This window comes from Streptopelia decaocto (assembly GCF_964273445.1).
Source record: "Streptopelia decaocto genome assembly, chromosome: 12".
Lineage (NCBI taxonomy): Eukaryota > Metazoa > Chordata > Aves > Columbiformes > Columbidae > Streptopelia > Streptopelia decaocto.
In genome coordinates, this window is record NC_138667.1 from 1,843,823 (window position 1) to 1,856,021 (window position 12,199).

Consider the following 12,199-nt stretch of genomic DNA (forward strand, 5'->3'; position numbering starts at 1 on the left):
TGGTGTTTTTTCCAGTGTCCAGATCTGCCGAGGAGCCGCTTCCGCCTGGGAAGGACAGAGGATCTTTGATGATTTGATAGTCTCTGAGGTTGAACATTGCCTAATATTTGCATTTTGGGTGGAACCCTGAGCTGGGTTCCCATCGGAGAAGGCCAGACCGGCTTTGGGCTTGCAGAATCCGTGCTCGTGTCTTTTGGTGTTAGGCAAATCCTATAAATCCTGCTGCAGAAAGACAGAATACTTCCAACGGTAAACGTTTACCCTCTCCACAAGGGTTTAACTACATGTCGTGGTAACTACAACATGGAAGTTGCAAAGGAAGGGAAAGAAACTCTGTCTCCCTTTCCCCTCGTTACCCACCGTCAAAAGCATCAGTGGCTTTGCCTTCCGAGCCCTCTTAGGGACTTCCACAGGAGTTTTAATTGGGTTTCATGCGTGTGGTGACTCCAAGACTACCAGAGCGAATCCCTGAGGGGAGTGACATCTATGACAAAACCATCCAAAAGAACCTTTTCTGTAGGGACTCTGCAGAAACCTGACAAGAAACCACAAAACCAAGCAACAGGTGTTAAAGCATTTTCATTGTCGTTCTAGAGGCATTGGCTGTGGAACAACTCGGATCACCAAATACATTATGTCTTCATGGAAGAAGCAGGGACATGGTATCTTCTTGGAGTGCAGATAAAGAACATTATATTTAAAAAATTAGTATTTTTTTCTGAATCACTGCTATTATTAGGTTTTGTTTTTCTTTTTTACTGTACACTTATTTTCTAAAAAGTAGGGGGGAAAAAATCCAAGTAAATATTTAAGATAAGTAAACCATTTTACTTCCAACTGCTTTCCTCTTCTCCAGGTACATTAAGTTTTATGGTTAATGTACTTTTGTGCTAAGGGAAACTTTGGCCCTGGAGAAACGTGCTGCTCATGCTCCAGAATCTCCTGCCAAGGAAGGGTGAGCTGGGGGATGCTGACGCACAAACGGCGTTTGCCATCCGCAAAACGCTCCGTTTTGTTCCACATACACCCGGGCAGCCCTCGTACGGCCCCCGCACCCTGTCCTAGCTTTTGAAATGCATCCGATTTAATGTATTTGATTATAAATTCAGCCACCTCACGCAATGCTTAGCAAAAGGAAAAAAAAGAGTAATAAAATCAGCTACTTCACTCTCCTCCCCTCTAAAGTTTTCCATCAAGGATGAGAAAAATTCCAAGTAAAAATGATGTGGATGGAGGGGAAAGAAGCGTAATAAATAAGGAAAGATGCAAGGAATCGGAGTCTGTACATAATCAAAATAAGGTATCGAAAAGAAATAAGCTCTATCCATGTGTTGCTGTCAAGATAGAGTGTTCTGTACAAATATGCGTGCAGAATTGCTACACTCTCAGTGGATGCCACGGTCAGCGTCTCGTAGAGTCAAAAACTAACAGTGCGTTAATACGTGGTGCTGTGGGTTAGAAGGCTCTGAAAGCCTTCTGTGAACGGGACTGTGAGGTGGTGGCTGCGGAGGAGGTTGCTGGGAGGATCCTTCTCTGAAAAGGTCACAGACATTTCTGCCAGGGGCTCAGAGATTCGGGAGGTGGCGCTGGCCCTGGAGAAAGGCTGAAGTCAGTGCCTCATCCTCCCTGGGGAAAGAAAATGTCATCGGGGCTTCTCCAAGACTGTCAGAAACGGTGTTTAAAAAACGAGAATTGCCTGCAGGCAAGGAGGTGGCTGCGTATGGCGCTAGAGTTAGGTCATGGTTGGGCTTGATGATCCCGAGGGTCCCTGTTGGAGCGATAAAGGACTCAGCAAACAATTCGATTCAATGTGAATCACGCTAAAGCCATTACAGAAACAAGCCTCCTTATATATGCAACTATATTCTAATCACGCGTCCACGCTCCAAGCATGGATTCGCTAAATGAGTATCATGGGCTGTCCATGCGCTGGAGTCTCAGTGATGATACGTCCGATGATTCACGCCACGCCAGGACCCCACTGATTGTGGAATGCCCCTCTTTCTCACAGCAGATTCTGTTCTCAGCTTCTCGAAGCGGCCTTGAGATTCCTTTGAGCCTGACTAATTCAGCAACAGATCTTTATCTATCAAAACCCCTCCACAGGTCCCTTCCCACTGAAATGATTCTATGATTCTGTACCCAGAAGGGTGCTGGTGGGGACAGGAATTGCTCAGCACCCTGCTGCCAGGTGTCCTTTCGCTGTGCTAGCGATGGGGACAGCGCTGTCGCGGCTCTCCCACGGCAGCCCGTGGCCGGAGGCACCGGGAATCCACGTTTGTAACGCGGGTTTCGCCAAGGAAACGCCGCACTGGCATTTCGGAACAGGCTACAGCGCTGCTGGCGTTTCCTAAGCGTAGTCAATGTGGGATGTGCTCTGAGATGGGGGGGGGAGCGATTTAAAACACCGTGCTGGTGTAAATCTCTGGCTGTCCGCAGTGATGCGCAGCACTGCGGGAACTCGCTGTCGGCAGCAGCCGCGCTGAAGCGCCTTGACGGGTCACGGCCCCTTCGCGTGGGGCGAAAACCATAACTGCCCAGCAGCCCAAGAGAGGCCCAGGTAATAAAAGTGCCAAAGGACAAGCTCGTTTCTTTTGCCTCATTTGAGAGCTGCCCGTCATGTCTCACTGGCTTCGAGCAGCAGCGAATATTTGCAAAGTCACCTTGAGCTACTGCTGAGCACCCAAAATTTGGCCACACACTTTCTGCTATGCTGACAACTGATGTGCGCAGCAGAGCAAGGGCTGCGGATCCATTACAGCTTGGCATTTAAAGCATGAAGGGAGGCGTTACTCTAAATCTGAGATGGATTTTGCTGAGTTTATTGTTTTTAATCCCTGCAATTAGATATATGTTAATTATCACAAGTGACAGAATTGTCACAGTTGAGATGGACAAACGACATGGACCAGTTTCCTTCAAGATGAAAGTAATAGGGTGCCATTTATTGCTACAAGTGCATTTTTATACAATTCTACCAGTTCATGTGTCTTTTCACTATTGGTTACAAGTTACAGCACTAACACCTCATTGGTTAATTTTTCTATCATCCATGTCATTCTTCTATCCCCTTCTCTCTCACGGGTACATCTCTCCTCTCTCATGGGTACAACTCCATACCTCCGGATACTCCTTTACTCCCATCCTTCTCAAGGGTAAATCTTAATATCTTCAAGGCTGATCTCTACTCCCATATTTTCTGTCAAGCATTCCACAGAACCGCTGCAGTTTCCCACACAGAATAGAGTCGTAGTCGTGGAACCTAATGTATATAGAAGCACTTGGAACTTTAGGGTTTTTTTCTTAAAAAATGTTTATGTTGGCAACCCTAGTTTGCAGTAGAATATTTTTATCGTTTGGAGGAGAAACACCGAGGTTGTGAACTTACATGTTCAATGCGAACCACAGCTGGGCCCGGAGCGGGCGGCAGCAGCACAGAGCGGCGGTGACCGCCGTGTCCCTCCGTGGCGTTGCCATGTGCCGTAACAGCCACATCTGGGATGCACAGCATGTGCCTGGTGGCCAAAGAACATCTGTACAGGTGGAGATGTGGCCAGTGAAGTGTCTTTGGACACTGTGGACCGCAGTATTTCGCATGGCTCTATGAGTGCTCCATAGGAGAGCTGTTTAAACGTGGCCTGGAGGCTGACTGAGCTCATTTCACACGAAGATAATTAATTCTTTGCTACAAGGACTACTTGTGTTAAATGTGATAATCCAAATGTGTGGCATGGTCCTGAAGAGCTCTGTGCTGCAGCCACCCACGGTGCCCTCGACAACGAATTCCTGGGGACGGTACAAAATCAGACAGCCTTGCTTATCTCTGTCTATAGCCATTTATTTGGTTACCCAGCCACATAGTGACAACACAGTCACCAGAATTAATAGTGCACAAGTATCATTAGTACCGTGAGATTACATACGCCGCAGTTTGGAAGCAAGCAGCAGTTGGAAGTTTTCTTATGCTCGTGTTAATTCTCAGAACTTCTTTTTTTAAGCTTTCATATGCTACAGAATTGCTTTTAATAGCAGGAATACAGCGGAAGTCCAGAAACGTGGCAGGTCCCCAGTATTAGAGGACATTTTTGTCAATATTCAACTTATTCTTTCCATCTCAGTTCTGACTTCTTGTTTTCATCGTTCCCTTACTCCTGCACCTATGGGAACCAGAAGGTTGATTTACTTGCACCAAATCCGAAGTACGCTGTGCCTGACAGGGGCTCTGCCACGGATCCATATGTAAACGCTCCTGTAAACACTCCACTTGCTGTAATGAGAAATAATATTTGATTGCTCTGCTAATGACATTTGACAACCTGTTTCCAAGTAGAGCTTTGCATCGCATCAGAAAAAGTATTTCTCCGCCTTCCCCTGTTTTGAGTAACAGGTTCTGTACAGAACATCGATGTTAATATGTCTGTAGGGGACTGCGTTCACAAGACAAATAAATGGCCATGTACACTGATTTAAAAACATACCTCTAGATTCGAGGCTTGAATTAAGTGAAAGCAACTGTATTGTTAAGTTGTGCTGTGTAATTAAAACTTCGTTTAATTGTTTACTTGCACTGAACGCCTCTTGTGCTCTCCAACCATGAATTAATGAAAAAAGAAAACATTTTTTGCTGTTTTTTCGAATATGTCTGGTAAAACAAATATGGTTGTATTTAGGGCAAGGCTCCATTGTCCTCAACCCCCTCAGTGACCAGCTGTTCTCAAACACATCCCTTCCAAAGCAAACTGGTACCGTTAACCTGTCCCTGCGAAACACTTGTCAGAAGAGAATATCTTTTCCCCTCCCAAAATTAAAAAGTGGTGAAGAAAGCAGGGTTTAATTTGCAATTTATGAGTTAAGAAAAACATGTTTGCAAACTGCAAGACTCACAGCCAGAGTCCCGAGGAGTAACTAGGATCATGGAACACTTACAGTTTGAAGGGGTACCAGTGTTTGAAGAGGTACCAGTATGTGAAGCCCCACTGTAAAGAAACAATGCTGAGTGTTAGTTCCTCGTAAAACACAAGTCACATCGTGTTAATAACAAAGTAAGAGACATGAATAGCTCTGACCCCCTCTTTTGAGATGAAGAATGGGTTTGAGACTGAAGCAGAGGAGGACAGGACACACAGTCCTTAAATGAACAACAGTTGGAGAAATTTGCAGGGAACACTTGTACACGAAGAAAAGGACTTACCTGCTCCTCCGTATTTGGTTGGTGAGCTCATCTAAGAAAGATGGAGAAGATTGTTTTACAAAGGTGGCAATACGTTCAAGCCTGGGACTTGGTACTGTGGCCCTGGATCTCACGGTCAGGGATGAACTAGGTGGGGATTGGGGTGGGCAAGTGAAAAGGATGTTTCTCAAAAGTGTAACTGAGCACCCAAAGACTCAGGAGGTGGGTGGGAGGAGGAAACCCCACCAGAGAGAGGAGACGCTGGCGTTAGCCGCCTGGGAACAGACCTTTTCCTTGTTATCCCCAGATATGGTCTTTCTGCCCCCTCCACCCTCCCCTCCCCAACAGCCCCAAGATCCCATCCAGACCCCCATCAGCCCCTCGCGGCCTCGCACTCGCCCCGTACGAAGGAGCCAGCGCTCGGTGGCCAGCAGCGCGGCTCGCTGAGCCGCAGGGCTCGCTGTTTGCCGCTGGGGACAGGTCACTCACACTTAATGCTTTGCAGCTGCTCGTCCAGCTCACTCATAAAGTTCTGCATCTGCTGTCGGTACTTGTTGATCCAGGTGTCGTACAGCTGCACCGCCACCACATTCATCCTGTCGACGCTGAAATCCCGACTCGCAACCCTAGGGTGCAGGGAATCATTTCACCAAGGAAAACCGTTTGTCGTTAGAAAGTTAACAAACTCCTTCACTAAGGGAGGACTCGACGAAGAGGAGTGTGCTTTGGCAATGTGAAGCATCAGGTAAACAGCTCTCTAAAAAGGCTGAGTTGCAACTGTTATCTATTGTTGTTTACTTGGCAATGCCTCTTGCTTACCAAACCTGGATGGGCACTTTAAAATGCTGAAAATGAGAAAGGAGGAGGCATTTTGGTAGTACCCTTGTGCAAACAGTGCTTTGTCCTACTGCAGGCGGGCTGTTGCTGTTCCAGCACAACTGCTGTCATGATCAAAAGAAAATGCCAAACATATTAAATAGTGTCCAGGCTTCTGGAAAACGACTTGGATCCTACAGGCTGGATTTGACTTGTGGCATGGCTGTGAATAATGGACTGTTCTGCTGCCAGTGTAACCCCAGGTACACAGTGATTCAAAGTTATCCTTACAACCCAAGTTCAAAGTCAGCTTTGATTTGCACAAGTTACAGAGACGACAGGTCCATGTTTGAGCTGCTCCTTCATGCACCTGACAATTTTAGTGCTGCAGCAAATTCTCCTGCGGATCTGCAACTTACTATTGCAGTGGTTTTGCACCACTGCATTACTGCTGATGCCCAGACGTCAATTAATACGTTGTAAGTTATACAGTAAATGTATCAGCTGCAAGAGAAGGGATAATAAATCTGTCTAGCTATTAAGCTTGTCCGCAAGAAGCAGCAAAATCGGGTGGGAAATGAGCCAGCTACCTCTGCAGGCAAAGGCTGCTCACTGGGACTTACCTGCCTGAGGGTCACCAATACGCACCCAAGAGCGTTGCTGTAAAACGAACCCCCGTGGGCTCCATCTCTAAAAATATTTCTCTGGTAATAAAAGCCAGTGGTTTTCATCAGAATCCGGCAACCGTGGAGCTGCCAAGGAAACTGAATCCTAAAGGGACCACTGGAACAGCAGGCAGAGGTCTCTCCGTTGTTAACTGTGTGATGGGCTCGGCTGGGACGGGAGCAGCTTTGCGGTGTAGGGTGCCGGCTCCCAGGGGCACGGGCAGTGGGGTTTGATCCCAGCTACGAACACCATATTCTTTCAAAGAAGGAAACAGGTGTTTTCAGGTGGAACATACCTGTCCTTGGCCACTTTAAATTCCTACAACCAGGATTAAAAAAACAAAAAAAGGGAAAAAATTGTTAGTGTGATTTCCAGAAAGAGCAGCTGGCTGGCTGAGAAATGGGCCATATTCATGAAGAAAAGCGGAATACCGCTGCTTACTTTGAAGAAGAGGAAAATATCTGGTTCCGCTCTCATCTTCTGCAAAGACCAAAGATGCTTCACAGCCTCATCACTCCTCTCTTCCATTTTCTTCTTCAATTCGGTAATGTCTGCCAGTTGTTTTTTCTCAATGGATTGAATGTCACTCAGGATATTCTTCTCTTTCTGAATCATCGCTGTCTTCATCTCTTCAAACAGCTTTTGCAGCTGAGAAGTCACTGTTCTTGTATTGGTCTAAATGAACAGATAAGAAAATGCTGCACTGGCTCAGGAACTCAACACTTCAGCTTAGTGTCTCTTGTTTGTTAATTAGGATTGTATCTATCCTTCGCACTGGCCTCCAAAGGAAACGGACAATAAACATGTGCTTCGAATATCTGTTTAAACAGTGTTATGAAAATTAATCCCAATATAGTAACAAAATCAGAGAAATACCAGCTGGCAATGTGAGAACTGTATCAGTACACACTGAAAATCCCACTTGTAGACTCAAATTGTTTTTCTTTCATTTAACAGATAAAAAGCTTTAAAAATAGGTAATGCCATGTACAATCTGTGGTCCGCCAGTCCTGCAACCTGGTCTGTGCAGCCACAATAAATGGGGGAGTCTCGCAGCTGGTTCTTCCCCTGGAGCTGCGCTGGGACGCTCTGGTTTCTGACACCACTGTTTTCCCTACTTTGGACTGTATCACTATTCATTTGCTTCTAACACAAACCTAACTCTAACCCTACACCAACCCTAACCCTAACCTAACCCTGACCATAACCTAAGTTTAACCATAACCCTAAACCTCACCCTTACCCTAACCTAAGCCTAACACTAACCCTAACTCTAACCCTAAAACAACCCTAATCCTAACCCTAACCTACACCTGACCCTGACCATAACCCTGACCCTAACCCTAACTTAAGTTTAACCATAACCCTAAACCTCACCCTAACCCAAGCCTAACCCTAACGCTAGGTCTAACCCTAAAACAACCCGAATCCTAGTCCTAACCCTAACCCTAACCCTAACTTAAGTTTAACCATAACCCTAAACCTCACCCTAGCCCTAACCTAAGCCTAACCCTAACCCTAACGCTAACTCTAACCCCCAAATAACCCGAATCCTAACCCTAACCCTAACCTAACCCTGACCCTTACCATAACCCTGACCCTAACCCTAACTTAAGTTTAACCATAACCCTAAACCTCACCCTAATCCTAACCTAAGCCTAACCCTTAGGTTGCTGTCACTTATTTCTGGGAAACTGTGGAGGAAAGATGCTCTGAATTAGTGACGAACTGGGTACCAACCTTGACCTGATTCTCACTTTTCTGAAGCTCTTTCAGGGCAGCAGTTAAATCATTTTTATCTTCCTGCAGCTGTGTCATGGTGGCCGAGAGTTCATCCTAGAAGGAAAGACAGGGCTGAAGTTCGTAGCAGGGAAGCAGCACGGGTAGCTTTAAACCAGACTATCGGCTTGTGGAGCTGGTGACATGGCACAGGCACCTTCTACCCGTCCGCTTCCACCAGCGAGCCCCATGATAAACCGCAGTCCCTCGCCTCCTCATACAGACAGGGCATAACGGCAGCACTGACAGCATCTCAAATCTTTCAAGCTGATGTGTAATTTTTATTTATGTGTAACTTCGTATGTGGTAAGTTAATAAACAACTTACCCTTTGAATAAGTAAATGTCACTTTAAGTAAAAAAATCTCACTTTATCCATTAAAGCTCTGTTCCTGCCAGAATATTCACATGCGCCTAATGTGATCCAAATCCTTACGTTTTCACATCTGTCAGCAACTGTGGGATCTGGGATTAGGTAAGAAGCAGCCATCGTTTCTGAAGATCGGTGAAGCAGCGGTACTTACTCACCGAGCTGTTTATTTTGACAGATGCCTTGCTCATTAAGTGCTGCTACACTGCACAATAGCGCATTTCAGAGGGGACATTAAACCGCAGACATTGGACAGTCTCTGCAAGGTTCTGGTTGCTCCTGGCTGCTTCCAGCAGCGTTTTCACACCTTGAGCAGCCCTGAATGGCCACAGCAGACACAGCCGCCAGATTCCCATTTCTTTAATAAAAATGAAGCCAGAAAGCTTATGTTTTCCATGAGATGGTTGTCACAGCTGAAAAGTTTTAATTTTTGAAAAATTAAAAAACGAATAATCAAGTTTGGCTGAGGTTCTTTGCATCAAACCCTTTTTATCATTCCTCCTAAACAGCTGCATTTCTGATTTCCTTGGCTATCCTGGGGAGTTAAAAACGACCCAAACCACAAGAGGAATACACAGCTGCGATCTCAGCTTACCCATGGAGACACTGCTCCACAGACAGGGCAGCGTTGCTGCTCTACCCGCTCCAGGGATGAAAGAAATGGCTGCTGTCCTACACAACTCCCTTCTCTTTGGCATCGCTGAATTTGTTCTGTGTAACTCGGGGGAGGAAGTTCGTTTGCCATACATATAACTGCAAAGGATGCTGATTCCCGAGGAGGTTGTGACCTGTCCCGAGGCCCAGGGCGAGCCAGGTGTTTCCTACCGGTGCACCGGGGGGTTTTGCTTGGGCTCTAAACTGACCCCAGAAATTCCAAACGCAAGGCAGTGAGTGAGCATAGCAAATGCATTTTATCCTCTCCATCTCAGCTGATTCTGGAGCATTTCAGGGACAGCAGGGGATTTAAAGGCCCCACACCTCTGTGCCTGCTGGGATGCTGGCTCAGCAAAATTTAGGGCCGAGTGCAGAGGGAGCCAGAGGGAATGGTCTTGAGTGGGGAAACCTGTTTCCCAACCCAAAGCTGAGCAGTGGTGGGGGCCCCGGGGCTCTGTGGAGTGTAAGGAACATTTAACAAAGAACTGTTGGTTTTACATAACTGAGGACCCAGCACCTGACCCCAGCAGGGGGGAAGGACCGAGAGACATCGGACTATGAATTCTTAATGTAATACACAGTCTCTTCCCGGAATATGTACTGACACCTGTATACATACTGATAACTGTATTGATAAGTTAATTTAGGGGGAAGTGTAGCCAAAGTACCAGGAATCCACATCTTAAATAGATTGATAGGGGAAGGGTATTGTCGATCAGGATGGTCTGTAAACCCTGCAGTACCCAACCAATGGCGAACAGGGGAGGGAAATTGCGGCCAGGATTTTGGGGAGATATAAGCAGGGGCTTTTTGCCATATTAGGTGTGCCTGCCTTTAGGTAGAACACCCGGTCTTGCAAAATCGTTATTAAAATATGCTTTGCCAAGAGATCCTGCCTGGGCCTATTATATTCGCAAAATAATTGTTTCCTACAGGAGGACGAGACTTCTTAACCCCTGCGGGAATATTTCTTAAACACTTGTCAGCAGCAGTTTGCAGTGCCCGGGGCTGCGCGGGATGGGCACGTCCTTGGTGGCGTGGGCAGGGGGCCCTGCAGCTCAGCACCCGCTGCGGGTTTACCCGCCCTCGTCTCGGTCACCCCAAACACCCTTCTCTGCTCTTCTCCCTCTGCTTAGCCTGCCTGGCTGATTCCACAACACAAAGGGGCAAATGAAAAGCAAATTCCAGCACAAAGCTCCAGTCCTTGCTGGGGCGGACATGAAACCCCCGGAGCTGCTGCCCGCCTGCCCTCACCCCCCAGCCCCATTCCTCCCAAAAGCCGCACCACCCCTCCTGCAGCCTCCTCCGGGTCAGGAGCTTGGAGCAAACCCTGCAAGGGCTGTGGGGAGACAGAGCCCCTTACCAGCTGTTTGCTGTGTGCCTCCTTCAGGGTGACGATGCTGTGGCCCTTGTGGCGGCCGGCGATGGAGCAGAGCACGCAGATGAGCTGCCCCTCGGCCTGGCAGAAGCACTCCAGCAGCCTCCCGTGCTCCGGGCACCTCCTCTCGGCCGCCCCGCCGCCCGCCTCCACCAGGACGTGGTCCTGATGGGAAGCCTTGGCGTTGTGTTTGTTCAGATGGGCCTGGCACAAAGACACATCGCAGCTCAGGCAGGTTTTCACCGCCGGCTGGGGCTGATCCAGGCAGTAGTCACAGGGAACCACGTCCTTCTTCCCCTCTGCAGAGCCCTCATTCTGTTGGCCTTCGGAAGCGGTGGGCAGAAATATCTTCACAATGTTGCACAGCTGGAAATTCTTCTGCAGCTCCAGGGTGGGATCCAGCTGGACCTTGCACATGGGGCAGGAGTAAGGGGCCTTGAATTGCTGCTGGGCACTAAGTGTCTTCTGGATGCATTCCTCGCAGAAGCTGTGACCGCATCTCAGCGACACTGGGTTCCTGTACAGCGACAGGCAGATGGGACAGCTGAGTTCAGCCTCCAGGCTGGCACCCCCTCCGAATTCTTCTGCCATGGCTGCAAAAACGGCGTCTTAGTCAGTCAGCGAGGAACGAAACCGAAAAGACACCCTTGGCGTTGTGCCTGGGTTGTAAACCCAGCCCAAAGGCTGCAAGTCCTTCCTCTCTGCCCCGTGACACGCTCCCCGTCCCGGGCTCCACCCACAAACAGCTCTTCAGGGCTGCAGTGCTGCTGTGCACATCTGCCCTCAGCCTCCAGCACAGCCCTGCGAGCCCGCAGCGCAGGGCACGGGGCGGCCGACGCTGCCGCAGCCCCTGCCCCCCCAGGGAACCCTCCGTCCCACGCCAGGGGCTGCGAAGGAAAGGTAAACCCTGGGTGAGAAGAGCGTGGACCTGGCAAGGGTAAGCCAGGAGTTCTGCTGCTTTGTCTGGTTCTTCTCCACAACAATTATAGGTAAAATAGGGAGAACCTAGGAAAAGGTTCTAGTGGGGCTTGTGGAGGCTGGTGTCCTACCTGCGGGCAGCTGACAGGGAAGCGGGGACCGGGAAAGGCTCTTGGAAAGCCATGCTAGGACAGGTCCATCCCCGCACCACGTCATGAGCCATGCTTACCTCGCTTTGCCCCCATAGCACCCCAGACCAGGCAGAGCAGTGGCTGCTGCAGATATGTTTGGGAGTCCCATCTCTACCTGTGTGGTTTTCCGTATCATTTTGGTGAATAAAAATACAGAAGACAAGACACAGCCAGTTCTAAGACTGAACAAAGATTTCTTTTAGCATATGCAAAACTGTAGTGTCCCTCAAAGTCCTTCGCTGTCCCTGCCGGGGTGAA

The 12,199-nt window shown here is 48.2% G+C and overlaps 1 protein-coding gene across 1 annotated transcript; it reads right to left on the reverse strand.

The window, feature by feature from the left end:
* Positions 1-3,824: 3,824 nt before the first annotated feature.
* LOC309445097 (E3 ubiquitin/ISG15 ligase TRIM25-like) lies at positions 3,825-11,496 on the reverse strand. The gene is made up of 8 exons (XM_082063556.1): positions 10,818-11,496; positions 8,393-8,488; positions 7,094-7,327; positions 6,948-6,970; positions 5,660-5,796; positions 5,192-5,222; positions 4,927-4,976; positions 3,825-4,267 (listed from the first exon to the last, which is right to left on the reverse strand). Exons 1-8 carry the CDS (start codon positions 11,421-11,423, stop codon positions 4,158-4,160), a joined length of 1,287 nt encoding a protein of 428 aa, XP_081919682.1. The 5' UTR covers positions 11,424-11,496; the 3' UTR covers positions 3,825-4,157.
* Between the last annotated feature and the right edge of the window lie 703 nt (positions 11,497-12,199).

Excerpts from the sequence above, each read along its gene's own strand:
- LOC309445097 (XM_082063556.1), bottom strand. The coding sequence starts at position 11,423 with ATGGCAGAAGAATTCGGAGGGGGTGCCAGCCTGGAGGCTGAACTCAGC. Across the intron at positions 8,489-10,817 it reads AGGCACACAGCAAACAGCTG|GATGAACTCTCGGCCACCAT; the intron begins GTAAGGGGCTCT and ends CTTTCCTTCTAG. Across the intron at positions 5,223-5,659 it reads GCAGCTGCAAAGCATTAAGT|ATGAGCTCACCAACCAAATA; the intron begins GTGAGTGACCTG and ends CATCTTTCTTAG.